At 37.3% G+C, this 26,747-nt stretch overlaps 1 protein-coding gene across 1 annotated transcript in view; it reads left to right on the forward strand.

The window, feature by feature from the left end:
* Positions 1–26,346, forward strand: part of CD28 (CD28 molecule) — a 40,051-nt gene extending 13,705 nt beyond the window's left edge. Inside the window, exons 2-4 of the mRNA XM_090282855.1 lie at positions 18,158–18,514; positions 18,767–18,891; positions 24,072–26,346. Coding sequence (XP_090138981.1) covers positions 18,158–18,514; positions 18,767–18,891; positions 24,072–24,200 — 611 coding nt within the window. The 3' untranslated portion in view covers positions 24,201–26,346. The remainder of the gene's footprint in view (positions 1–18,157; positions 18,515–18,766; positions 18,892–24,071) is intronic.
* Positions 26,347–26,747: the final 401 nt, after the last annotated feature.

Consider the following 26,747-nt stretch of genomic DNA (forward strand, 5'->3'; position numbering starts at 1 on the left):
CAAAAGCCTCCAGAATCATGTCATCTGGCAACAAGGCCTCTTTCATGTGACTGTCAGTGAATTTCTATAGGGCTCATGCACCATACATGGCTTTGGAATATAGCTAATTATGTATCTGCCTTAAGATTTTTTTTAGAAGGAAAAGGCCACATCTTTTACATCTTCCCAACTCCAAGAATCTAGTAAATTAGGTTTCATTATTTATTTACTGAATGAATGCATGACTTTGTCATGGAAGAAGTTAGAATACCAAAGAACAATTTTCTGACAAATCGAAATTTATTTTTAGAAAATACATATTAATTTTTTGATAATTTTTATCTCAAGAATGAATGACTTAGATCTAGGTGTTCAGATGGGACTTTTTGCTAATGAACTATTTGACCTTTGAGTTACTTTCTGACAGTTTCATGAAACACAGTAACTTTTAAAAAATAGTTGACATGCATTATATTATTTTCAGGTGTATAACATAATGATTTGAAATCTATATACCTTAAGAAGTGATCACCAGAATAAGTTTAGTAAGCAACTGTCACCATATGAAGTTATGATATTATTGACTATATTCCCTATGCTATACATTACACATCCATGAATTATATATTTTATAACTGGAATTTTGTACATCTTAATTCTCTTTGCTTTTTCACCCACTCCCCCACCTCCCTCCCCTCTGGCAACCATCAGTTTGTTCTTTGTGTCTATGGGTCTGTTTCTGTCTTATTTGTTCATTTGTTTTGTTTTGTTAGAGTCCACATATAAGTGAAATCATATGGTATCTGTCTTTCTCTGACTTATTTCTCTTAGCACAATACTTCCTAGGTCCATCTATCTTCTTGTAAATGGCAAGATTTCATTCTTTTCTTATGGCTGAGTAATATTCCATTTATCTATTAATGACAGTTTGCTTCTTTATCTTATTTAAATAATGCTACAGTGAACATAGGGGTGCATATATATTTTCAATTAGTGTTTTCATTTAAAAGGACAGGAAAATGTCCTCTATACTGCAGTGTATGCCTGTGTAGGAACACAGATCAGGGTAAAATGTGGAGCTTAGACTAGTGCTGACCAATAGCAGCTTGTTTAGTAAATTTATTAATTAGGCTTGTATTTCTATTGTTTTCTGTAATTGTACTTGTTTAAACTAAGATCTCTTTAGAATTTGTTTAAAATCACACTTTCTGTTGATAAGAGTTAATGTGCTTTGCCTGTTTCTCTTGATAGAGTCACTGCTTCCATCATGGTCTCCTTTCACAATTTTCTTTCCATCTGCTTTTTGTAACTTCATTTTTCTCTTGCCCTTTTAGACAAGGGTGATCATAATTTAGCCATACTCCTTGTGGTTCCACATCTTATGAAACAGTCTTTTTATAGTAAAACCCTCATCCTACTACCTAATTTTGAGTGTGCTATCTGTTTTCTGCTGGGATCTTGACTGAAAAATAAAAATTTTTCAGTCTTATTTTATTTTTTATTTTTTATGAGAAGGCTTTTCTTAAATCTCTATTCCTTGTGAAAATGGGGAGAGTTTCAGGATGATAATCAATGTAAAATGGACCTGGCTGGTGTGGCTCAGTGGATTGAGCACTGGCCTGCAAACTGAAGGGTCACCTGTTCAATTCCTGGTTGAGGCACATGCCTGTGTTATGGCCAGGTCCCTGGTTAGGGGCATGTGAGAGGCAACGAACCAATATTTCTTTCCCACATCGACGTTTCTCTCCCTCTCTCTAAAAATAAATAAAAATAAAATATTAAAAAATGTACTTTCTTAAAAAAAACCTAGGTAAAATGAACATAGAGTAATTTTAAAAATATAATCTGCATTACTTTTCTTTTTTTCATTTTAGCATAAATTTTAGAGAGTCTGTAGCCATTCAAAGTGTGATAAATCACTCATAGCTCTGTTTTTTTTTTTTTTTAATCTTCCTAGTAGTTCAAAGAGCATGGTAAGAGATGCTATACTCTGTTGAATGTTTTGTACTCCTCTTTCTCACATCTCTAAGAGGTCAAACCACCAGCTAGTGTTACCACCGCCAGAGATGGCTGAGTCTCTCTTTCCTCCCAGAAAGCACAGTTTGTCTTACGGTCCTGGAACAAACCCTGAACTTGCTAGGCAGCCTTCTTCTTACAGGGACTGAAAGGTGAAAGTGGTCAGATGACCACATGTGGAAGGGTATCCTGAGCTTAAGCAGGAAATATACTCAGAGGAAGTTACGGTAATTTTACCAACTCTGTGGTCAGGAGGGAGGTGTTCTTCTGTGCCAGGGAAAGCAGTGTTGCCTTCACAAAATGTTCACAAACATCATAGGGCAAGATGGTTGAAAATAGAAAGCATTCATTTTCTTTGGTTCCTGCTTAACATGTTAAATTCTGTTCAGTTAAAACTTAAAAAAGGAAAAAATGTGATGAAGCTTTTCCAACTTGATTTTTAAACTGCAGAAGAAACTCTGATTGGAATGTGCAAAGATGGAACCCAATGAAGTTCTTAAGAAGTTCTGAAGGAAAGTCACATTGCTAACTAAATATCTATGTATTTTCTATTGCTTCCTTAACTTCCCAATTCAGATTTCACTATTAAGTGCTGCCTACTCCACTCTTGGGTTCACCAGCCTCTATGTGGCATTTTATTTCTCTATGGTGCTATGATAAAGAAAAAGAAATACAAAATGTGTTAAATTAAACATGACAAATAAATGCAATTCACAAAGACCATGAAGTTAAGGATTCCCCCAAACAAGGTTTAGACTTAAAAGTGATTTTATGTATTGACTAATGTTCATGTATACTTGGGCAAGCTGAAATGAAAGACCTACCATTGTATAATTATTACTTGTGGATCTAAAATAGTTTATAAGAGGCATTTCATGTAACCATATTATCTGTAGGTCTTATCTGGGATCTATCTATGACTTTCAGGAAGTCTTTGAAATGGTATGCAAAATGTTTTATGTATGTGCATTAGAGGCACAGACCATTTGGAGACATACTTTCTAAATGTGGCTATAAAATCAAGCCAACTTTGCTCAATTCACAAAGTTGGTTTTCTATTCATTCACGATTTAAAACATTACATCTAGAATCATAAAAATAAATAAATAAATAAAACCTTAGTTTCCAACTATTTGGGTGACCTTGCTTGGAAAGTTATTTATGTACTTCATTTGTTTTCACTTGCCTCTTCTATAAAACAAGGGATTGGCTTAAATACTCCCCAGCTTTCATTCTAGATGAATTGTTTTTGCAGGATGGGAATCCAGCAAAATGGTAGAGAAAATGCAATTTATCTTGGTCCTGTCTTTTTCCATTCTATTTACTGCTCTGCTCAATGATATTCTCCTTGTTAACTCTCATTTCAGACATGTAGTATGATCCAATTATCAAGCCCAACTTTGAGAGGATCTAAAATCAATCACTGAAATTGTATTGAAATTTTCATGCAACTTGGCAGAGAGAAAAGAACAATAGATTAGAAGCCATGAGACATGAGCCAAGTCTTAAGGGTCACTAACTTGTCCTATAACATTGGTCAAGTCACTCGACCTAATTGACCTCAATTTTCACATCTATAAAATTTCCATAAAGATGAATACCTTGCCTATTTACTTCACATATTAATATGGAGTTTATATGAGGTAAAATAGAAGAAAATGCTTTGTAGCCCTATATATGTAGGCCATAATTACTAATTTAAATCAATATGTTTCTCACATTACATTTTAGACTTTATCTTTTTGGAAATCTAAGCATTAACTGAGCTGGTAAAGAGGGTCATTTCGGGGTCATGGTTTCTTCTTTGGTACTTAGAGTCACACCTTACATATCATTATCCACTCTACCTGTGCAGAGAGTTGACTTGGTTATTAATATAGTAATCGACTTGTTTACAATAAGCAAAAAGGGAAAAAAATTTTGTTGTAATCAACCTTCCTCCCCCACTCCTTTCTCATGGAAGCACAAACAAGTTTCAATTTTCCAGAAGTCAACTATAACCCAAGATTCACAGATTATCTGTGAGAAATCTTTTAACTCTCAACGCCTTGCTCATAAGTAGCAGATAAGTGCCTTCTCACCTCCAATCTTACTCTTCATGTTGTCTGTTGTTAAGGAGGAGTTGTGAGAGAAAGAGTTTTGAGGTTACTGCTTCCTGTCTCCACACTTTTAGCTGGTTTAGTTGCTAGGAAAGCCTTTGAAAAGCAAAGCACTAAATTCATCATCAAAACAACTTGTCAATTCAGTTATAGAAATGTCAATCAAGACAATTTTTTGATATCGTAAGCAAATACAATAGATGCTTTGACAATGTTTCTCTTTTAACCTAGTAGGTTTGACCTACATAGACTTTGCTTAACTACTTAGAAGAGGGAAAACCAAATATTTATGAAAAAAGGCTAGGTCTACTAAGATCAAATTAGACTGAGAAGGATGCTTTCCACTCCTAGCACAAACTGGAAAGCAAAAAGAAATCAAACAGAAGTTAACTATGGAGAAGCTATATGTCTACTTTCTTTTGAGCCTAGATATGTCCTTAAATTATTTGGAATACTGTGGGTTTTCTGAAATTCAGGGGACCAAAATACATATCAAACCCAGATATCATTTGATGTTTTAGTTATTGGTTGCTTTGATTTATCCATGTCATTACTTCACTCCCATTGAATAAGTGGTATGCATTTTCACACACGCTCCATTTTAAGAAAAAATAAGAGGAATCAGAATTCTTGTATCTACTGAAAGTCATAATAATCATAATACAATAAATATAACTTGAGAAACTGGTTCTCTTTTTCTACTACCAAAAGTGAATTTTCTTCCTTTAATTTATTCCCAAAGCAGATATAGATTTTGAAGTCCTATGAGGTGGTTTCTCACTGAGATTTCTCTGAATAACTGACATGAACAAGAGGTTCTATAGGCCAATCATAAGCTGAGGTTGAATCCTAATCTAAGAGGCTGTTAGCCATACATTAACACATACTAAGCAAATTACTTCAATTATAGTACCTTTGTTTTAAGGATCAGCTAATTTAAAAAGTATATATGTGGACATAGAAGTGGGATTAATATTGGCAAATAAGTTAAACATCTCTTTTTCATTAAATGACTATAAAAACATTTTTATGCTCTTTACTCCAAAAAATATTAGCACAAAGAGTCACACAAAATAAAGGACTTTTTTCTAAATATAAGTTCTCATCAGAAGAAATAAAAACCTGAGAGATCCAAGATGGCAGTAGAATAGGTAGATGGATGTTACACACATCTCCTCCCAGGACCAAAGTAGAATTAAACTAAAATATAGAGCAATGAACCTGAATAACCAACTGAAGACTAGCTGAAGAGAAGTCTTATAACCAAGGATTTACAGAAGCCACAATGAGGCTGGTAGGAAGAGAAAATATGCCAAAGGCCTGGCCACTGCTCCCACAATAGCAGCTGAGATTCTATAGGGATACCTCAGCTGAAAAGGTTTTCTCTTAGAAGAGTGAGGTCTCAACAGCAAGCTGGGCTCCCCAGCCCAGAGCACTGGAGTCAAGAAGAGTCACCCACATAACATCTGGCTGTGAAAATTGGTGGAAATTCTGTCCACCAGGGAGATTGGACAAGCATGCTCTTAAAGGATCAAACCACAAAATCTCATCCACAGCCACTCATTCTGGGCTCCTGTGGAGGCAGTGTGGAGCAGACAAGAGTTGTGTAAAGAGAAACTGGGGTTTTTCACTCTGGGGAGATTTCTAAAGCAGCAGCCACCAGGATTCCTGAGCTGCATTCCTCTCCCAACTCACAGACACCATCTTTCTTGGATAGAGTATGTCCCTCCTTATGGTATCAGTCTGGGATTACAATAGCCCCACACTCTAGACTCCCTGTAGCCTCATCATACAGAGATGGTATCCTGCTGAGGAGTCAGCTCCCTGGGCTGGGATGTAGAGGTCTGGGCAGAATCAGGGGTATCAGTGACTGAGTTATGGGCCATCCCCACCCTTCCCTGTGAATCCGACTGGTTCCTCCCCCTCACAAGAGAATTGCTAGAACAACCTAAGGGCTCCTGGTGGCCCCACCCTCCTGATTCTTGGTGGCTGCACCCTATTGAGGTCTGGGCAGAATTTGGCACAGACTGAGTTGTGTGGCTTAAGGGGGAGGGGAACTCCCTAATTTCCCCCAAGCCTGACGGCATCTCCCTCTCATGGGAGATCCACTAGCTCCATTATCCTGATTCCTTGATGGTCTCACATTGCTGTAATTAGTCTCTGGGAAGAATCTGGATAGGCTGAGTAGTGTGGCTCTAGGATGGGAGCCATTTTTTCCTTGCACTCCTGACTGGTGCAGAGACCTTTCCTCACATGGCCAAATCTTGGTCTATTTGGGCCTGATAAACCCTGCTGGTCTCACCCTGATGACTCCCTGAGACCTAGCCCCACCACAAAGCTGTATAAACAACCAGCAGGTGGCAGCTAGACTTGGTATACCATGGGAAATTTGCTGAGTGGCTTCAGACCCAGCACTGGCACTGAGTTTGAACCTGTATCAATTTGGTGAACACCACTTGCCCCTATATGGAGACTCACTGAGAATCTACCACATGCAACTTGAGTACCGCCAGAGGCTCTTTCAGTGATTAAACTTAACAGACAGCTGGCAGGTGGAGGCAGATCTTGGAAAGCCTTGGGACTTTTGCTAACCTGCTCCTGAGCCCGGTGCTGGTAAAAGCCATCCTTAGTGAGCAATTTGGTCCCTCCTATGCGTATCTGGGCCCAGCAGAGGCAGCCACAAATTTTAGATTGTTGTGTAGCTCCAAGTAGGTGGCTCAGAGCCAGTAACATGTAGCATTTGATATTATGCAGCACCAAAGTCTCTCCCAAGAGGCCCCAAAACCAACACATCCAGTGACCAGCTTCAGACAACATGAAGGAGGATCCAATTAGCTTCACAAGTAGAATATCCTTGGGAGATTTCAGCAGTTATCAGATCCAGCTAAGGTTAATTCTGCTTTATGTGGTCAGCATCTGCATGGCTGCTTACATGCTGTAGTGAAGGTAGACCTTCATAGTCAGCCAGCCTGAGGGTTGATGCCACACACCAAAATACCAATAGCAGTCAAGACTCAATTATAACAGAAGGGCCCAGATTACTCACACAAGGAACATTGCTGGAGCTCCGAGCTCAGATGATCAAGAAGACTGTGCCACTGGGTCCCACAGGATACCTACTACATAAGGCCGCCTCACCAATCATGGGAGTCACAGCAGATCTTCCTAATACACAGAAACAAACAAAAAGATGCAGTTAAAATTGGAAGGCAAAAAACACACTTCAAATGAAAGAACAGAAGAAATCTATAGAAAAAGAGTTAGATGAAATGAAGGCAAGCAATTTAAGGGACAAAGAGTTCAAAGAAATTATTATAAGGATGCTCAAGGAACTTAGTGAGAACTTCAACAAAGAGATGGCAAGCATAGAAAAGGACATAAAAGCCATAAAAATAAGCAATCAGGAATGAAGAATATAATATCTGAAATGAAGCGTACACTAGGGGGAATAAACAGTAGGTTGGATGAAGCAGAGAATTGAATCAGTGATTTGGAAGACAAGGTAGCTGAAAATCCACAATCAGAGCATCAAATAAATAAATAAATAAATAAATAAATAAATAATAGTTTAAGGGACCTTTGGGACAACATGATACATAACAACATCTGCATCATAGGGCTACTAGAAGGAGAAGAGCAAGGGATCAATAATCTATTTGAAGAAATAATAGCTGAAAATTATCCTAACCTGATGAAGGAAAAAGACACTCAAGTTCAGAAAGCAGAGAGAGTTCCAAACAGTATGAACCCAAAAAGACCCACAAGAAGACACATCATAATTAAAATGGCAAAGATTAAAGACAAAGAGAGAATTTTAAAAGCCAGAAGAGAAAGATAGTCACCTACAAGGGAGCTCCCTTAAGATTGGTAGCTGATTTATCAACAGAAACATTTCAGACCAGAAGGTATTAATGTGAGTTAATCAAAGTGATGAAAAAGAAGGACCTACAACCAAGACAACTTAACCCAGCAAGGCTATCATTTAAATTTGGAGGAGAAATAAAGAGCTTCTCAGACAAGAAAATGCTAAAGAAGTTTGTCACTACTGAATCAGGATTACAAGAAACGTTAAAGGGGCTTCTTGAAGAAGAAGGAGAAGAAGAAGAAAGAGAAGCAGAAGGAGAAGAAAACAAATCAAGAGACATAAAAGAATAAAGTGGCAATAAATGTATACCTATCAATAGTCATTTTAAACATAAATGACTTAAATGCTCTAATCAAAAGACATAGGGTAGCTGAGTGGATGAGAATACAGGACCCAGATATATGCTGTCTACAAGAGACCCACTTTAGAAAAAAGACACACACAGATTAAAAGTAAAGGAATAGAAAAAGATATTTTGTGCAAGTGGAAATAAAAAAAGCTGGGGTAGCAATGCTTATAGCTGACAAAACAGACTTTAAAACAAGTTACAGTGAGAGACAAAGGACACTGTTTAATGATAAAGAGATCAGCCCAACAAGAGAGTATAACTCTTTATGCATAAACAATTATACACCTAACATAGGAGCACCTAAATATGTAAAGCAAATCTTGACAGACATAAAGGGAGACATTGACAGTAATACAATCATAGTAGGGGATTTTAACACCAATAGACATCAATGAATTAATCTTCTTAATAGAAAATCAACAAGGAAACAACAGCCTTAAGTGTCACACTAGATCAGATGGATTGAAATGATATGTGCAGAGCATTTCAGCACCAAACAGCAGAATATACATTGTTTTCAAGTGCACATGGAACGTTTTATAGATGGACCACATGTTAGGACACAGAACAAGTCTCAATAAATATAAGAATATTGAAATCATATCAAGCATTTTTTCTGACCATAGTGGCATGAAACTAAAATTCGATCACAATAATAAAACTGAAAACGCACAAAGAATGGAGCCTAAATAATATATTACTAAACAATGAATAAATTAACAATGAGGTCAAAGAAGGAATCAACATACCTTGAAACAAACAAAAATGAGAACACAACAAACCAAAATGTATGGGACAAAGTGAAAGCAGTCCTAAGAGGAAAATTCATAGCATTACAGGCCTACCTCAAAAAACAAGAAAAATCTCAGATAAAAAATCTAACTCTATACTTAAAGGAACTGGATGAAGAACAACAAACAAAGCCCAAACTGAGCAGATAAAAGGAAATAATAAAGATCAGAACAGAAATAAGCAAAAAGGAGTCTAAAAAATCAAACAAACAAACAAAAAAACCCAAACAATATAAAGGATCAATGAAATTAAGAACTGACCCTTTGAAAAGATAAACAAGATTGACCAACCTCTAACCAGACTCATCAAGAAAAAAAGAGAGAGGACACAAATAAATAAAACCATAAATAAAAGAGAAGTAACAATTGACCCCACAGCAATACAAAGAATTGTAAGGAGATATTATGAACCACTATATGCCAATAAATTGGACAATCTGAACAAAATGGATAAATTCATCTATAAAAAAAATCTTCCAAACCTGAATCAGGAAGAATCAGAAATTCTGAATAGACAGATTAAAACTACTGAAATAAAAGCCATAAAAACAAACAAACAAAACTTGCGACAAACAAAAGTCCTGGAATGGATGGACTCACAGGTGAATTTTACCAAACATTCAAGGAAGAGCTAACACCTATCTTTCTCAAACTTTTCCAAACAGTTTAAAGGAGGGAAAATCCCTAAGCTTGTTTTATTAGGCCAGCATTATCTTAATTCCAAAACCAGAAAAAGACACTGCAAAGAAAGAAAATTATGGCCAACATCCTTGATTAATATAGATGCTAAAATCCTCAACTAAATATTAGCAAAGCAGATCCAGCAATACATTAAAAAGATTGTATACCATGATCAAGTGGGATTTATTCTGGGGTTACAATATTTGTGAATCAATAAATGTGATACAATACACAAATAAAATGAAGGATAAAAACTACATGATGATGTCAAAGATGCAGAAAAAGCATTTAATGACATCCTGCACTTACGATAAAAACTCTCAGCATAATGAAAATAGAAGGAACATATCTCAACATATTAAAGGACATATATGGGGAACTCTTAGCTGATATCATACTCAATGGGCAAAAACTAAAAGCATTTTCCTCAAGATCAGGAACAAGACAGGGATTTTTACTTTCACCACTCTTATTCAACATAGTACTGGAAGTCCTAGCTACAGCAGTCAGATAAGAAGAAGAAATAAAAGACACCTAAATTGGAAAAGAAGAAGTGAAACCGTTATTAGCCGCAGATGACATTATACTGTATATAGAGAATCCTGAAGATTCCACCAAAAAACTACTAGAACTGATAAGTAAATTCAGTCAAGTAGCAGGAAACAAAAATATTCAGAAATCAGTTGCATTTTATACACTAATAATGAACTGTCAGAAAGAAAAACTAAGAAAACAATCCCATTTATAATTACATAAAGAAATACCTAGCAATAAATTTAACCAAGGATGTAGAAAACTTATCCTTGTAAAGTTAAAGACCTCGAAGAAAGAAACTGAAGAAGATACAAATAAGTGAAAGCATATACTGTATTCATGGATAGGAAGAATTAACCATTAAGATATCCATACTGCCAAAGCTGTCTATACTTCATACAAGTCCTGTCAAGATACAACAGTATGTTTCACAGAAGTAGAACAAATATTTCAAAAATTTATATGGAATCACAAAAAACTCCAAAGAGTCACAGTAATTTTGAGAAAGAGTAACAAAGTTGGAAGAATCATGCTACCTGATATCAAAGTATGCTACAAGACTATAGTAATAAAAACAGCATGGTATTGGCATAAAAACAGACATATAGATCAATGGAATAGACTAGAAACCCCAGAAATAACCCATGCCTTTATGGTCAATTAATATTTGACAAAGGAGACAAGAACATACAGTGGGTTAGAGATTCTGTTCAATGAATGATGTTGGGGAAATTGGACAAATACATGCAAAAAAATGAAGTAGGACCATCTTTTTACACCATAAACAAGAAGAAACTCAAAATGGATTAATGACTTAAATGTAAGACATGAAACCATAAAACTTCTAGAAGAAAACAAGCAATAAAATCTCAGTATTTTTTGTAGTGATATATATTTTTTTCTGATATATCTCTTAGGCAAAAGAAAACAAAAGAAAAAAAACAAATGGGACTATATCAAACTGAAGTTTTTTCACAGCAAATGACACCATTAGCAGGATGAAAAGACAACCCACTTAATGAAAGAACATATTTGCTAATGATACTTCTTATAAAGATTTAGTATCTAAAATTTATAAAGAACTTGTAACCTTGGCTAACATGGCTCAATTGGTTGGAGCATCATCCCATAATCAAAAGGTCACTGGTTCGATTCTGGGCCAAGGCACATACCTGGGTTGTGGGCTTGATCCCTGGGTAGGGAGTGTGCAGGAGGCAGCCAACAGGTGTTTCTCTCTTGCATCAATGTTTCTCTCTCTCTTTTCATTGTCTTCTCTCTTGAATGAGAATAAACCTTTAGAAGAAAAAGAAAAACCTGTAAAACTCAATACTAAAATACACAATACAATTAAAAAAACAAAGGACCTGAAGATGGTTCTGCAAGGAAGACATACATATGGCCAATAGACATATGAAAAGATGCTCAATGCCACTAATTATCAGAGAAATGCAAAGTAATACCACAATGAGATATCACCTCACACCTGTGAGAATGGCTATCATAAATAAATCAATGAAAAACAAGTATTGGTGAGGACGTGGAGAAAAGGGGACCCTTATGCACCATTGGTGGGAATGAAGATTGATGCAACCACTGTGGAGAGTAGGATAGAGTTTCCTCAAAAAATTCAAGATGGAACTGCCTTATGATCCAGTGATTCCACTTCTGGGAATAGATCCATAGAAAACTGAAGCACTAATTTGAAACAGTATAAGCACCCCTATAGTCACGAAAGCACTATTTTCAATAGCCAGGATTTGGAAGTGGCCCAATTACCCATCAATAGATGAGTGGATAAAAAAGCTGTGTTACATTTACACAGGGGAATACTCGTCGTCGTGGGCAGCCGTCCGTCTCGAGAGACGATGGTGTAGCTTCTTAAGAGTCTATCTGCACCACCGAAAATGGTTGTGCAGTCCGACTCGGGAGTGACACGGTATCTGTCTCCTCCCGTGTTGAATCGACATCTTGCGATGACGCTGGAGTGTCCTCTCCAGTGAAGCTGAAGCTACAGAGCCTGGGCAGGGTGATATGGAGGGTCTGCTGTTGCCCATGCAGCAGACCCCCCCTCTCTTCGCAGCTGAAGGGTCCAAGGGAAAGACGGAGTCAATACAGCTTGGCTTCAGGTGCGCCGCAGGAGTTGCCGGTGTTGACTACAACGTCAAACCGCCTTAGGGACTCCGGCTCCGGATTTTCTGTCGGGGTTTACTCCCTTAGCCTTTCCCCTGAAGAGGTATGCCGCAAGGCAGCAGAGGTTTTTTGGAGTCAGAGTTTTCCTTCTCTGATGTACCCTGACTGGAAGATCGAACCAGCGATACTTAGCTCGCAGGCCGACGCTCAATCCACTGAGCCAAACCAGCCAGGGTACAGGGGAATACTATGTGGCTGTAAAAAGAAGGAACTCTTAACTTCTGAGACAGCATGGATAGTCTTGGAGAGTATTATGCTAAATAAAATAAGCTAGTCATAGAAAGACAAGTACCATATGATTTCACTTATATGCGGAATCTGATGAACAAAATAAACTAACAAACAAAATAAAAACAGACTCATAGAAACAGATAACAAGACTGACAGCTGTCACAGGAGAGGTGGATTGGGGAGCTGGGAGAAAAAGGTGAAGGGATTAAGAAAAAACCCCATCTCATTGACAGACAACAATTTGGTGATGACCAGAGGAAAAGCAGGGTGGGGCAGGTGGAAGAGTGTAATTGGGGGATAAATGGTCTTGGAAGGAGATTTGACACTATACAGATAATGTATTATAGAATTGTACACCTAAAACCTATTTAATTTTATTAATCAATGTCCCTGCAATAAGTTTAATAATAAAAACTTTAATATTCTGTAACTATGTAAGGTGATGGATGTTAAGTATGAGGTCTCTCCAGAAAGTATCCAGCCATGTAATATGAACAATTAATTGAAGAAGATACAAGAAACATTGTACATAGGACAATGACTACTCAGTCCGTTTAAAGTAGGCACCTTGGGACCTCACACAGTTCTCCCAGTCACCATCAGCTGCCCCATCATGTTTTCCTGAATCTCATCAATGGTCTGAAATCTCTTCCCTTTCAAAGGTGATTTTAGTTTTGGGAAAAGCCAGAAGTCAGGTGCAGGGTGTCAAATCTGGGCTGTAGGAGGCCAAAGTTCCCTGGGTGATTTGATGTTTCACCAAAAACCCTGCACCAGATATGATGCATGAGTGGACACATTGTCATGATGAAGCTGCCAAACACTAGTTGCTCTTTCTGCAGCCTTCTGAATCATCCAAATAGTTTCCACAGAAGAATGATCAACTTGAATGCAAAATTTAATGCAGATTCGTTGCTCTACTTGCTCAGTCATTTTTAATGCAATGGCCACATGGTACTCATGCTCACTCAACTTCATCTACTGCCCCCACTGACTAGGACAGTGAAGTCATCATCATTCACACATATGCATTCCAGCCCACTCTCCTTGACTGCCCGGTTACATCAATGTCGTTTAAGTTGTTCTCGTTAGATTAACAATGGCTGGACTTTTTCTGGACAGACCTCTTATACTTACTGGTGATTTTTTTACAACATATTCAAATATAAATTTATTATGTTTTTTGCAGTTGAAATTAATATAATTATATATGTTGATTATAATTCAATTAAAAAGATGTTTCCTTCCCTTGCTCAGTTGTGGGATATGCCATCAGCTGGGAGAAAATGGAATATGTAACAAGAAAACAGAAAGTGTAACAGCCACCCTAGATACTGGAATCTTGAATTGCTCTTCTGTGAGAAATTCCTCAACTTTAGAGCTGTGGTAGAATGGGCTCAAGAAAAATCTGATTCAGTCTTAAGAATGCTAAGGTTTGAATTTGGAGGCTCTATGATGAGCAGATGCAAAATCGATCTTTTAGTTGTTTCACTGTATTATGCTTTGTGAAGGAAAAATAGTTTTAGAGAAAAAGAATACTGCTTTTCCCTTGTGAAAACCAGCAAACGCTGTACTAGGCTCCAGGGAGTCAACTGTATTCCCAGGAACCTTTGAAATAATTCATATTTTCTTTGCAATAATCTCTTAGGCTGGAAGAATGTCTTTTTCATATCCCAGATGTCCAAACTACACCTCAGTTTCTGAGCTATTCTGGTTATGTAATGAATGAAGAAGAGATGCAGACAAAAGGAAAACTTACTGGTTGGTCTGGGTGGCCCGAGGACAGTCATTGTTAACTTCTCCTTCCTTCACTACATTTAAGCCAATATAGAGTTCTGCTAATGTTAGCTTGTAAATATTTCTTGAATTTATTCACTTGTTTCAAACTGTAGTTTTTTCTAACCTTCTCACCTTTTGCCTAGACTACTACAATTGTATCCTAACTGGTTTCTGTCTTTTTACTTTTGTACCCTTCAAATTTACTTTCCACATTTTTGCTAAAGTTATCAATATAAAATGAAAAGTTGAACACGTCACCCTTCTGCTTAATATCCTCAAACCAACAAGAGAGGCCCCAAGCTATAAATAATGCTCGCTTTGTCAATCTTGTCTTTTACTACTTATGGTCCAGCAAAATTGAGGTAGCTGTAATTCTCTACATCAGTCATACTCTTTCTCACCCCCTTATCTTCTCTGCCTAGACTGTTCTTTTTCTCTTTTTGTTTTGTTTTCTGCAGAGTCCTCTACCTCACTCCCTACCCCAACACACACTCTTATCTTACCCCACCTTTAACACAAAGACTCATCTTAGCAAGGCTAACTTTTATTGAATAAAAACTTGTTGAATAAATGGATGCATAATCCTTCAAGACTCAGGTCAGTAGTTACCACCTCCAGGAATCCTTAGCTTCCCCTACAAACACTGTAGATCACTGTGCCACTATTTAAGTAGCTGTCTGTTTATGTATCTCTCTTCCCCATCAGACTGTGAACTGCTCAGGGGCAGAAACTGAACTCTGTTTATCTCTGCGAAATCAGTTTTTTTCTCCTACATGCACCTTGGGAAGGTGTCGCACCCTGAGATGCAACAGAGTACAGTAACATTGTTTTTCTTCCCTTATTCTCCCTTTAGTTCCTTCTCCTCACTGAGGGTGCTAGGAGAAGGAAGCCAAGATGGGTAGCCATCCAGGGTTTCTTTCCAGTCTTATTCAATTTCCCTGCCCAAGCTACTCCACTCTCCCTCCCTCCCTTTACAGAAATCTCCTCAAAGAAGTCCTACTCTCATCTTTTTCTGTATCAGCTTTCAAGGGTAGATCAGGAAGAATTTAAATGCCTATTACAACGGAATCCAAATAATCAGTAACAAAAGTACTATTTCCGCAGAACTCAATAAGCAGAAATAAATACCTAACCTAAACTCCCTGAAAAGGAGGGGAGTTGGTGGCATTTCTTTCTCCCACTCAGAAACTGCCCAATGATTTCTTCTAAGTACGCAAAGAAAAAGGCCAGGCAAAACCAAACCAAACAAAAAGCAAGTTGGATTATCCTATTAAGACAGGTTGAACTTTTTGGTTCTTTACATGTTTACTTTTTAGTGCTTTTAGGCAATATTTGTTGAATGAATAATAAATGAAGCTGAAGTTATTGTTGAGCCTCAAATTTTAAATAAAGATTTAGTGAGATGGTAGTTAGACTTAACTGCTCATATGCTTAGTGAAATAAGCCAGGCAAAGAAAGAAAAATATCATATGGTATCACTTAATACAGGAAACTAAAGAACAACACAAACAAAAGAACTAAATAGAACAAAGAGCAGAATAGCAGTCAATAGGGGGGACGGGGGAGGGAGAGAAGGGGGATAAGGAAGGGAAGGGTTTAGTCAAGGAACGTGTATGAAAGACTCATGAACATGGACAATGGGGAGGGATATGATTGTGGGAGAAGGGGTGGGCTGGGTAGGGAGTGAAATGGGGGAAAAATGGGACAACTATAATTGAAAAACCAAAAAGTAAAAAAAAAAGAATGACACTCAGATTACCATCTTTCACTAACTGGTTATTTAATAAGATCCTATTATTTGCATAATATTATACAAAGAAGCGTAACGTGTGTCCTTGCTCTCAAGAGACGTGAAATCTAGGGCTCTAGGAAATACACACAAATCAAAAGCTGAATGAATTGAAGCATACAAAACAAGAGGTGTTCAAAATGTAGAACTTGCTGTATTGTACAAAAGAAACATAAATAAAAAGATTGAGGACTGATGGCTTTTGAGTACATTCATTTACATGGAGTAGCATTATCTGCAATTTAAAAATTAGTGAACACATAAGCTGGAATTGAATAATTTTGTGTCACTATCATGAGTGGGTACTTAGAACTAAATTGGTTTCATTGTTCTTATATCAATGGACACTATCTTAGCACAGATTGTCATATATAGCTAACTTACAGAAAAAAAAATGAAGGTAATTAATTCCTGCAAATTTTCAGACATGATACTTTCAACTAAGCAAGATTCTCAGATAGTTGTAGTTTAACTAATCTTGGTAATATGTAGTGGAAAATAATATTCTAGCATTTTCAAAATGGTGTTTTAAAATATACAGTTGACCCTTGAACAACAAGGGTTTGAACTGTGTGGGTCCACTTAAATGCTGAGTTTTAAAATAAATACTGTGAATTATTTCCTCTTCCTTATGATTTTCTTAATAACATTTTCTTTCCTCTAGTTTACTTTATTGTAAGAATATAATATATAATACATGTAATATACTGAATACATATTAATCCTCTGTTTATGTCATCTTTAAGGCTTCCAGTCCACAGTAGTCTATTAGAGGTTAAGTTTTGGGGGAGTCAAAAGTTATACACAGATTTTTTATTGCACTGGGGTTAATACCCCTCACCCGCGAGTTGTTCAAGAGGCAACTGTATTTTCAGCTCAATCAGTATTTATTCTAGTGGAAATAAATGTCCATAACATTTAATATACAATAAATAGTGAATCATATAAAACCTATAGGTGAAAATTTCCGAACAATATGTCACACAGACCAATAATCATCCAATAAACAAAAAACATAAAAAAATAATGCTGAACCTGACCAAATGGCAAATGAATGATACATACAGTAATGGTTTTGAAACTTGAGGAGGGCGAGTCACTCTAGGCCAAGGAGTTAGTGAACAAGGTAATGGAGAGAGGAGTGCTCACAGTGTGTTCCTGTGATGCTGACTTAAATGACCCAGCTAACTAGGAGGCTTTTGGTTTGAGGAAATGAGGCTGGAAATGCCTGTGGAGGCCTATGAATTGAGAACAAAAGTGAGTTTTCATCTGCTAAGCCAGTGGTTCCCAAACTTGACTACAAATTCGAATCTCCTGAGACATTTTAAAACTAGTGATACCTGAGTCCTATACCCAGAAATTTTGATTTAATGGACCTGGGAATTGAGGGTTTTTAGAAGTTCCCCAGGTGATTCTAGTATGTTGTGAGCTTGAGAAATCTGTAGGGCTATAGTGATTTTCAACCCTGATTAAATATTAACATCAACTAAGATAATTTTTAAGACAATACCAAAGATGACCCACAAAATGGGGGAAAATACTTGCAAATCACTTATCTGATAAGGAACTTGATTCAAAATATGTAAAAACCTCTGATAACTCAACAGCAGAAAGGATAACCCAGTTAAATGGACAAAAAAGATCTGAATAGATGTGTTCCATTGTTTCATTCAAAGGAGAATGAAAGCAGTAAACTTTTAAACTCTTCGTATACTTATCTTCAAGAGAGCTCCTGCATCTTTGTCTGCCAAGAAAAGCCTTTACTGGGGATCTGTTTATTTTGTTAATTACTATATTTTGATTTCAGAAAAAAAAATTAAACTCTTGTTCTAAGCACATGATTTTTTCTTCCTGCAGAAAACAAGATTTCGGTGAAGCAGTCACCAATGCTTGTGGTGTACAACAATGCGGTCAACCTTAGCTGCAAGTATACCTACAACCTCTGTTCAAAAGAGTTCCGGGCATCCCTTTATAAAGGAGCAGATAGTGCTGTGGAAGTCTGTGTTGTGAGTGGAAACTACTCCCATCAGCTTCAGTTTCGCTCAAAAACGGGATTCAACTGTGAAGGGAAATTGGGCAATGACACAGTGACATTCCATCTCAGGAATTTGTTTGTTAACCAAACAGATATTTACTTCTGCAAAATAGAAGTCATGTATCCTCCTCCTTACATAGACAATGAGAAGAGCAATGGAACCATTATCCATGTGAAAGGTAACATGCAACTCCAGTGTACCACTCTAAAGTAATGGTTTTCAACTGTGGTCTTGAAAACTCCATCATGATTAGTGGTGGAATTGGATAAATCCCAAAGAGGACAGACCAAAGAGGAAGTCTACACATTATAAGCTAGTGATACTGTGCTTATTTTGGTCTCTCTCACATTCTTCCATAGTATTCAGAAGGAAGGAAATCTACTCAAGTGCCACTCTTATATCATTTAATTTACTCTATTCTATTTTTCAGAGAATCAGCTTTGTTCAGCTCCCTGGATTCCTGAGTCTCCTAAGCCATTTTGGGCACTGGTGGTGGTTGGTGGAGTCTTGGCTTTATATAGCTTGCTAGTAACAGTGGTTCTTTCTACTTACTGGGTAAGAGAAGCAGCACTACTGTTATGTAACTTTTCTACTAAACATACAATCTTATTACATTAAATAATTTTGTCTATGTAGTTTATTTTCTGTTTAACATGTGATTTTTATTATTTACTTCTTCCCTGCTAGGTTTAAGTAGGTTCTCTTTTATCCTGTACAACTTTACCTGAGACAGAAATTGGATAGGCATCCTATTCTCCAGAAGGCACTGGTTAGGTGGTCAGACAGAGTAAGAAGCTAATTGGTTAGATTATGGTGGAGATAATAAGGGCAGTTACCTTTTTAATCCCCATTTCCAATATTATTAGGACATATAAAAGTTTTAATATATACATACGTATAAAAATCTAAGAAACTTGGGAATCTAGACTACTAGAATTGATGAACAAGTTTGGATTGGGTTCAAAAACCATGAGAAATTTGGCTACTGAAATTATGCATTCCAACCTAGCAAAAAAACTAGGTCTGTTTATTTGAGTCATATTTTTATCTCCTCAGAAATAGTTGAGTTTTGTGAGGCCAAGTATAATGCTGTCATTATGAAACTATAATGGACATTAGACTTTTCTGAGCTCTCATTGCTGAATTGGAGTTTATCACTTTTGCAAATGTTCATGCAATAAACTTAGTGTATACATATTTTTTACGTTCTTCAACACTGAATATTTTGCTGAGGTTTGAGGACCTCTTGATGACCATACCTATATCTACTATTGAGAAGGGACCTCTTTATCAAGGATCTTTCCCTTACTCAGAGACTTCTTGTTCTTCTATGTACATTGGGCTATGGAATACCTCATGTACTGGTTTCATATTGTCTTTGTAATTTTTTCTAAAACTTAGTTGCATCTATGAGTCATTTCTCCAGCAAGAAATGTGCCCTCCTAGAGGATAAAGAATTATTTAAATTCACCATCTATCTAGTATTAAGTGCATTTAATGCTTAATGAATGCTTAAATTCATAACTTCCATAGAGGTCAAACTAAGGACTTAACCGAACATGCCTGAAGTATAATACCCATCTTCAAGGTATAATCCATTCATTTAACTAATACATACATGGGTCAGAGATTTCTGGAAGCCATGTCATTTGAAGCCATTCTATTTACTAGTCTTGGTGCTGGGAGGGGTTGGGCAGCCATGGGTTCACAGTCATGCCAATGATAGATACAACCTGGGATGCTCTTAGGCTCGCTGCCAGAGTTTGCCTCTCAATTTTTCCCCACATGCTTCTCCCATTTCAGAAGACCATTAGGGTATTCTGGAGATTGGTCATACTGCCTGTTGCCTAATCTCTACCTTCTGCAGGGTAGGGAACAAAGTAGCTGCTTATTCCTGGAAATCCTTTATATCAGATATCATCTTGAGAATTTGCCTGTCTAGTCTTCTTCAAGTTTCTCCAGCCTGATGGGGGCTTTTTATATAGTGAGATATTGCCTAAGTTTTTTTCCTGTGGTGTTAGCTGAGTCCCTTTATCTTTCTGGATCTTGGTGTCTTCATCCAAAGCCTGTTCTAGCTTTGAACAACTGTGGCATTTGCTAATGAATTTAGAATTTGGACTCTTAGTTCTTGTTTTTTTCCTGATCTCATCAAGAATCTCAACTTCTTAACTTAAAAGCCAGGTGAAGTGGCTTTTTGAGTACTCTTTCAGGACAAATGTTCCCCTGTAATATGCTGACCTAGGTCAATGTAATTGATGTAGGAAGTAGTTTTGGGAACTGCTTTAACTTTCAGTGGCCAGAAGGGTACTGATGATCATTTAAAACTTATTGTAGATATACATTAGAATATCAGTTACTCTACTCAGGCACTAACTTGCTAGGTGACTCAAATCAGCCAAAATGACAAAATTAGCTTCTCATTTTCAAGAAGTTTTAACAGTTAACTTTCAACTCAGAAACAACATAAACACTATGGGTTTTTCTTTGACATTACTACTAATTCCCAGTGAGGTTCATTTTGCTTTGTCTTGAAAAAGCTTATTTTGGTCTTATTCTGTCTCACAGGATCCCTGTAAACTGGGAAGTTCCAGTGCTTGGTATATCTTATATCTGTGGCCTCTTGTAGACAGTTTGGCTACCCAATAACTACTCTTTATTTGCATCTCAGACCTAGATAGGTCTTAGTATTCTTTGACTAAAAGGGTGTGAAATAAATATATATCTATATTTCATAGAATACTATAGCATTTTAATCCTGGACTCAACTTTTCTTGCGCTGTTACTGTAGCAACTAGTACCTGACTGAGCTAGGCAGCCAGGCCATGAGGGATCCCTACAGTTTAGCCATTTCCTGGGTACTTTTTTGGGATCCTATTTTTGGCTGGTCTGCACTGTGCCTTGGTGCAAGTTGCTGTTTTCCGGAACTTCCTGAGGGCCTGTGACGTGCTACCGTAGGCAGTTCTAGGCTGAGTGGGTTTCTGGGAGCAGCTGCAGATTCTATCTCAGTTCTTGACCTATTGCTGACATTTGAATAGAGCTCTCCATGGCCAGGCTGCCACAGACCAGCACCTGCTACTCTCACTCTATCCTCCATTCACTGAATTGCCCTGTGTATTCCTTGGGTCTTATTGCTGCTCCCAACAAACAAGTGGGTAAAGGCTGTGGTGAAAGAAAGGGCAAGATAGGTGGGTCATAAAATCATACATCTTTAGCAGACATTGAATAGTAAAGGGGCAACGTAGATGACCCACATGAAGTGAGTACTCTACAAACATATATACATATGCTAGATGTACATGGACACTGTGGGTTCTGTATAGTGTTTCCAGTCATATATGTGTCATTTCCATTCTACTGTTTGTTTAGAGTTATGGTGATAATGACTAAATCCACCATTCTATAACAGTGTGAGGGTAAGCATGGGAGTTGATTGCAGCAGAATCTTTCATAATCTTTGTGTGCAACTTGGAGAACCCAGATCCAAGACATCTTCAGTTTTGGCCACTCTCTACCAGCTATACTTTTGTTTGGGTATCTGGAGACAAAGACTATCACTTGGGGATCTGGCAAGGGGAGTTCTCAAAGTGGGAATAAGTACTAAAATTCTTCCAGGGTATCATCAGCAGCCTTCCACATCGAGTTGGGGGCAGACTGTTCCATGTCCTTATTCCTGCCCTGCTGTAATCCTGTGTCCAAGAGAATTCCTGCCTTTGATTTATAAAAAGAATATAGAATCAAGATATTTGAAAAGTGACTTCCTTCATGCACTTGGTTTCCATGACTACTCTCTCTGAATGAATCCCCCAATTATATGTGTTTAATGCCATCCTTTTCTTAGCTACAGCTAGATAACTCTCCCATCATCTCAAGTCCCAAATGACTATAGCAGAATTTATAACCTCCTTCAGATATAGTTCTGCTGTCTTGCCTTATGTCTATAGATGAAACACCATCCTTCTAGTCACCCAGACTCAAATAATAAATCATCTTTGGGTATGAGCAAGAAGGAGGAGTTAAGCAGTCTAACAATATTCATGCTAATTTGATGATACATTTTGTATCCATTGCTTCCTTTAATTCCCTTTTTTTTTCATGACCAGACTCTAGTTTAGGATTTCTCAGTCTTGACACTAATGACATATTGGATGGATGATTCTTTGTTATCGGTGGCTGTCCTGTGCAACATTGAATATTTAGCAGCATCTCTGGCCTCTACCCATTTGATACCAGTAGCATTCCTCCCTGGTGTGATGATACAAAATGTCATTAGCCATTGTCAAATGTCCCCTAGGACTGGGAGTAATGGAGCTGGAGGTGGCAAGAATGAGGCTTAGGAGCTCTGGCTGGTGCAACTGTATAAATGTAGTGTCACTCACAGAGGTGAGAAACCCCAGGAGAGGGCCAGGTTTTAGGGTAAGATCTTGAGTTTTGTTTTGTATATGTTGAGTTAAAGTGACTTTGAAGTCTAGTCCAGAGATATACATTTGGGTAAATAGGGAGAGCCAGGATGTAGTGAATAGAAGAAAAGGCCTAGAACAAAGCAATAAGAAACTAATACGGAATGGCTAGTTAGAGAAGGATGAGCTTGCATAGGAGGCAGGTAAGAGTGGTCAGAGAGGCAGAATGAAAACCTGGATGATACCATCTTATAGAACACAAAGTGGAAGAGTGTTTCAAAAGAGAGGATAATCAATAATAAAGAATGCTGCTGAGAGTTCAAGAAGATAAGGACTGAAAACATGTTAGTCATTTTTAGTAATGTGGAGATCAGTGGTTTTGCACCCTTTCTCTAACACTTACTCATGCCCCTTTGACAAGGAAGTGTGAAGTGCTTAGATAGAAGTGCATGGAAATAAGGCCAGGGCTGAAGTCATTTGGTTACTAATTTATGCAGGTGTTCATATCATTCATGTGCAGTGTATCTACTTATATATCAGGCCTATGTGCCAAGAAATAGGCATTTTTTTTCTTAATTAAAAATTCTGATCCAGAAATCTGGATGGCTTTCTATTTTTAGAATTTTTATAGGTATTTTATCAAATGTATAAATTTTACCATCACATTGATCTAGAGAAAATATTCCTTAATCAAAACTTTGCTGAGATTCATGGAGGTATAACTTGTTCCAGGTTATATATGTCCTACTTTCCTCACCCCTCGCAGAAAGATGGGTAACTCTATTGTCTTTATGGAAATGTAAATACATATAAAGGGATAGGAATGTAACTAGTTGCCTAGAACTATCTTCCCATTAATTTGGAATACACTACTGTGAATTAATGATTATTCCATACTCTGAAGGGTTGAAGGTCCTCTTTGGTTAATTATAGAGAAACAGCTTGTTAAGCAAATGACTAATGCAAGAGGATTGCAGTGGGGATGCTTAACCTTTGCAAATGAGGAAGGGCTTTCAAGCGTATTTACTAATCAACAGCAGATATATTAATTAGATATACTTTGAAGTTCAGGTTAAATGACTACTTTGAGAGTAACAGGGGTGTATTTCTCTAAAATACTTTCTTTGATTCAGATTTTTCAAGCTGATTTAGAAGAGTCCAAAGTTGTTAGGTTTGATTAGTCATGATCCAAGTCCAAGGTGCTTAATGAATTCTGGTGTTCAGCTTCATTTGACAGTCCATGGTCTGAATAATTGTCCTCAAAGTCTTAGAGCTCCTCCTATGACATCTTCCTCCATGTCCTTGGCCCTTTCACAGTGACACTTCTCTTTTCTGCAGATGACAAATAAGAGGAACAGGATCCTTCAGAGTGACTACATGAACATGACTCCCCGGAGGCTGGGGCCCACCCGCAAGCACTACCATCCCTATGCTCCAGCACGAGACTTTGCAGCCTACCGCTCCTGACATGGACGCCTATCCAGATGCCAGCCGGCTGACACCTCTTCACCTGCTCAACACCACTGCTCTGGATAGGAAAGAACTGCCTCATCTTCAGCCGGCTACCTCAGGCCCGTTAGGCCACAAATGCCAATTTTTCTTGACCAACTAGACCAAATAACATTATTTTGAGACTCTGAAATGAAGTTAAAGAATATTACTATGACAGGTTGAATCTTGTATTGTCATGACCAAAATTCAAACTTACTATGTGTGACTTGATTGAGAAGTTAGGGTAGAAAATAAAAAGTGAGTGATTTCTGTTAACCTTAAAATCTGCTTACAATTTTACTACTTTCTTAGACCCTGCACAATGGCAGTCAATGAAGTGTGATAATGAAGGACGTTTTAGATGGAGAAGAAAGGTTAGAAAACCATCCCCTGTGGTTAAATAGGAGTTTAGCGGGGATAGGTTAGAGTGGAGGTTGAGGGGTAGAGATTTTAAAGTCATGAAAACACTCTCTCACTCATGAAATGAGCCATTCAGTTTCTTTTTAATGTTTTCCTTTTAGTTTAGAAAGATATAGACATTGTCTTTGATGACTTCTGGTCTTATTTAGTCATTTTGACCAATGGAATACCTTAAAAGCAATGTACAAGCAAACTGACTTGCTTTCCTTACTCCCTATGATGGAAATTCAATATAGTCTTCACAATATGATTTAAAAATGAAGTAGTCTTCTTACACCAAGGAGGACTATGCTTAGAAATTAGGCCACTTGATATCAGAATTATTTAAATACTGTGAAGGGTTATTTGTTTAGCAGCACATTCCAGTCAACTCCTGTAGAGGGCTTTTCTGTTCTATATATTTCAGGTTAGTGCATCTGGTCTCTTTATTGTCTGTGTGAGATCTGAAGTGGAATGATGACTGCATGTGCATAGGAGGAGTGACTATACTATGAAAAAAGGATCTTAGCATTCATTATGGTGTGGGTGATGAGTCCAAGAAAGATCTTCTGAAGGAGAAAGAGTAGAAGAAAAGACTATTCTTGTCATGTGCTGAGGGGCTGGCCGGTGGAAGTTTTCCAGAAGATAGCAGGCTGAAGGAACCTTGGTGAAAGCTTCTTTACAGGGACTTTAAGTGCTTTAGGACTCAGAGCTACAGAACTTTGTGGGTTCAGATGCCAGTTTACCCTGGAGATCCATCGACGTGGAAAGTATGTTGGAGTATGTCTTCTGAGACAGCATCAAATTTCTCAACATACCCTGTAAGGCCTAAACCTGGAATGAGCATGGTCATTTTTCTACCTCCAGTTTGGGTCAAATGGAGTATGCCTGGGGACCTTGAAGAATGGATCTACTGCAGCCTTTACAATTGTTCAGTGCTTCAATTTATTCAGGTGTTAGAGGAGTCTAGGTTTCAGAGACAAATAGACCTGGTTTGAGTCCCATTGCTAGTTGGTCTCAGGCAAGTCACTGTCATTTTAAGACTCTGGTTCTTCAACTATAAAATGGAGATAATGATCACAAATGTCCCTATATTGTAATCTCCTTGAGGACATGGCCCTAGTTTGTCTTTTTTTCCTACTTGTCCCTGGCACTTAGTACCATGCCTGACATGTAATGTTAGCTAATATTATTATTGCCATATAGATAAATTATACATAAAATAAAAATGGGCAATGACCTGAGAAGGGAGAAAATATTGTAACACAAATTTAAACCCACTACCCAGGGATGAAGTGCTATAAAACTTGATAGCTTCTTAAGTTCCACCATTTTCCTGTTTCAGATTATTTTAGCTCTTACTGAAATGTATAGCATTGCACCTCCCACTTTTATGTACACAAAGAAGTCTTTTAATTTTTTTTTGTATTGTGGGGTGGGCTAAGAATATTATTATTCTAGACAGGAAATATAGCACTTTGGCTGATTTTTAAATGGGCTTCTATTCATGAATTTAATTGATCCAAAGAAGGCTGAACCCAGCCGTATTTGAGTTACAAAAAACAGACTTAGGCTGGCACATGTGCCATGTTGCCAGGCTCCTGGCACACAGACTTCTTTAAGCCAAGTTATGAGATTGGATTTGAAAATTATAGAACTACAGAATTTGTAGAAAGGGCAATGGCAAAAAGTAAATAAATACAAAATAAAAATGGAAAGAGTTGATCTTTAGTAGTAACTTGTTCTCTTTTCTGTTGGGAAAAATAGTCTTACTAAAGATGAATCACACTTTAGATTTTTCTTACTCACTTTGAACAGAGCCATAGTAGAAATGTTAATAGGGGAGTCCTTTTTCACTATTAGTGTGAACCAAGAAATGGTTTAAAAACTGTGGTTGGAGCCATACTTTTACAGTTTCAGGTATGATAATTGTGAAGAAAACAATGTTCTTTGCTGCTTTTATTCTAAGAGTTTTATGTTTAGTATTCTATAGGTTTTTATTATGAGCTTGCTTATTTTGGGCTAACCATGCCAATTTATAGACACCAAGTATACATTATGTTCTGTGTATTCAGTGATAAAAATTACTGAACTACCATTTGCCTGTTTTTAAATTTGTAATTT

This window comes from Furipterus horrens, unplaced genomic scaffold (assembly GCF_987537825.1).
Source record: "Furipterus horrens unplaced genomic scaffold, mFurHor1.1.pri manual_scaffold_1, whole genome shotgun sequence".
Lineage (NCBI taxonomy): Eukaryota > Metazoa > Chordata > Mammalia > Chiroptera > Furipteridae > Furipterus > Furipterus horrens.